The following is a 1,246-nucleotide window of genomic DNA, read 5'->3' as shown; positions in this document are numbered from 1 at the left end:
ATGAAACAGTCAGACAACTGTCAGATCTCGGCGACGTGGTAGCTTCACCTTACGCTTTTTCATGGACCCAAGTCAAGGGCACCCCTGGAATGAGGGATCGTGTGGATGTGGAACTCCCTGGTGGTGTCTCTGTTTAGGACTCACTCCTGGTACTGGGGCCGCAGCAGCAGGAAGGACTGATCCCCCCACCCACTCCCACGGATATAAGGCCAAGTGGGAATCTGAGTGGAGGTCAAGGCAAGGGGGGCCCCGGGCTGTCCGCATAGGGTCCAAACTATTCCTCCCGGGAGGCTCCAGTGGGGATGTCCCCAGAGCCCAGGGTTGGGGGACAAGCGGGTGGCATATTCTGCGGAACGTGCATGCAAAAGGTCTATGGAAGTGGGGTCCTGGCTCCCGGCCAACATCAGCCTCAGCCCCAGGAAGCGGCCGAAGTGAAAATCGGGGTACAGGGGGCCCTAAGTTCCGGGCTGGCTCAGGCTGGGATCCCTGGCCCCGCCGTGCGTGCCCGCCCTCCCCGCATCGGGAAGCTGGGCTGTGTCATCGGCAGGCACGTCCTCGTCCCTTCAGCCCCAGCTCCGTGCTCCCGGGAGCGTGGTGCCGCCCGGGTCGTGACGCACCTGTTGTTGGCCACGGGCAGGGCGATCTCGAACTTGGCCAAGAACTGGAAGTACTGCTCCTCCGTCTGCTGCGTGAAGCCGGTGCCGACCAGCAGCACCCGGAGGTCCTCCGCCCGGATCACCCCGTTCTTGGCCACCGAGCGGGAGCCTCTGATGGTGAAGATCCTCTGCAGACACTCGGACAGCCAGATGGGGTCCAGGAAGTAGAGGTTGCGCAGGCCGTGGCTGGTGTCGGGGAAGTGTAGCAGGGCGCCGGTCTCTATGAGGAAGCTGATGGCTGCCCGGGCAACGGGGAGGGGAGGGCGGCGTCAGACGGCGGCCGAAGGGCCTCCGCGGGGACCCACGCCCCCGGGGCCGGGGCACAAACTCTCCCTAGGAGGCGGTCAACAGGCCCGATGACGCACAGGCCCGTGGACTGGACGGGCGCCCGTCACGGCGGCCCCAGCGTCTCTCCCGCCGACGTGCTGACCTCACCGCCAGCTCGGACGCTGCGGGCCGCCACCCGCCTCCCTCAGTGACGGACTCCATCTCTGCAAACCCGCCTGCTCCCTAAAATTCCTCTGCGGCCCCCAGATTGACACCTGCAGTGCGTCTGCGGTCCTGTGCAGAGCGGTGGAAAGGCTGGGCCA

General features: G+C 65.7%; 1 protein-coding gene across 1 annotated transcript in view; it reads right to left on the bottom strand.

The window, feature by feature from the left end:
* LRRK1 (leucine rich repeat kinase 1) overlaps positions 1–1,246 on the bottom strand; it is a 119,477-nt gene that overhangs the window by 26,652 nt on the left and 91,579 nt on the right. Inside the window, exon 15 of the mRNA XM_023529015.1 lies at positions 510–894. Within this exon, the coding sequence (XP_023384783.1) occupies positions 510–894 (385 nt within the window). The remainder of the gene's footprint in view (positions 1–509; positions 895–1,246) is intronic.

Source organism: Pteropus vampyrus, unplaced genomic scaffold (assembly GCF_000151845.1).
Source record: "Pteropus vampyrus isolate Shadow unplaced genomic scaffold, Pvam_2.0 Scaffold34, whole genome shotgun sequence".
Taxonomy (NCBI): Eukaryota; Metazoa; Chordata; class Mammalia; order Chiroptera; family Pteropodidae; genus Pteropus; species Pteropus vampyrus.
This window is presented reverse-complemented; position numbering and strand designations above follow the sequence as displayed.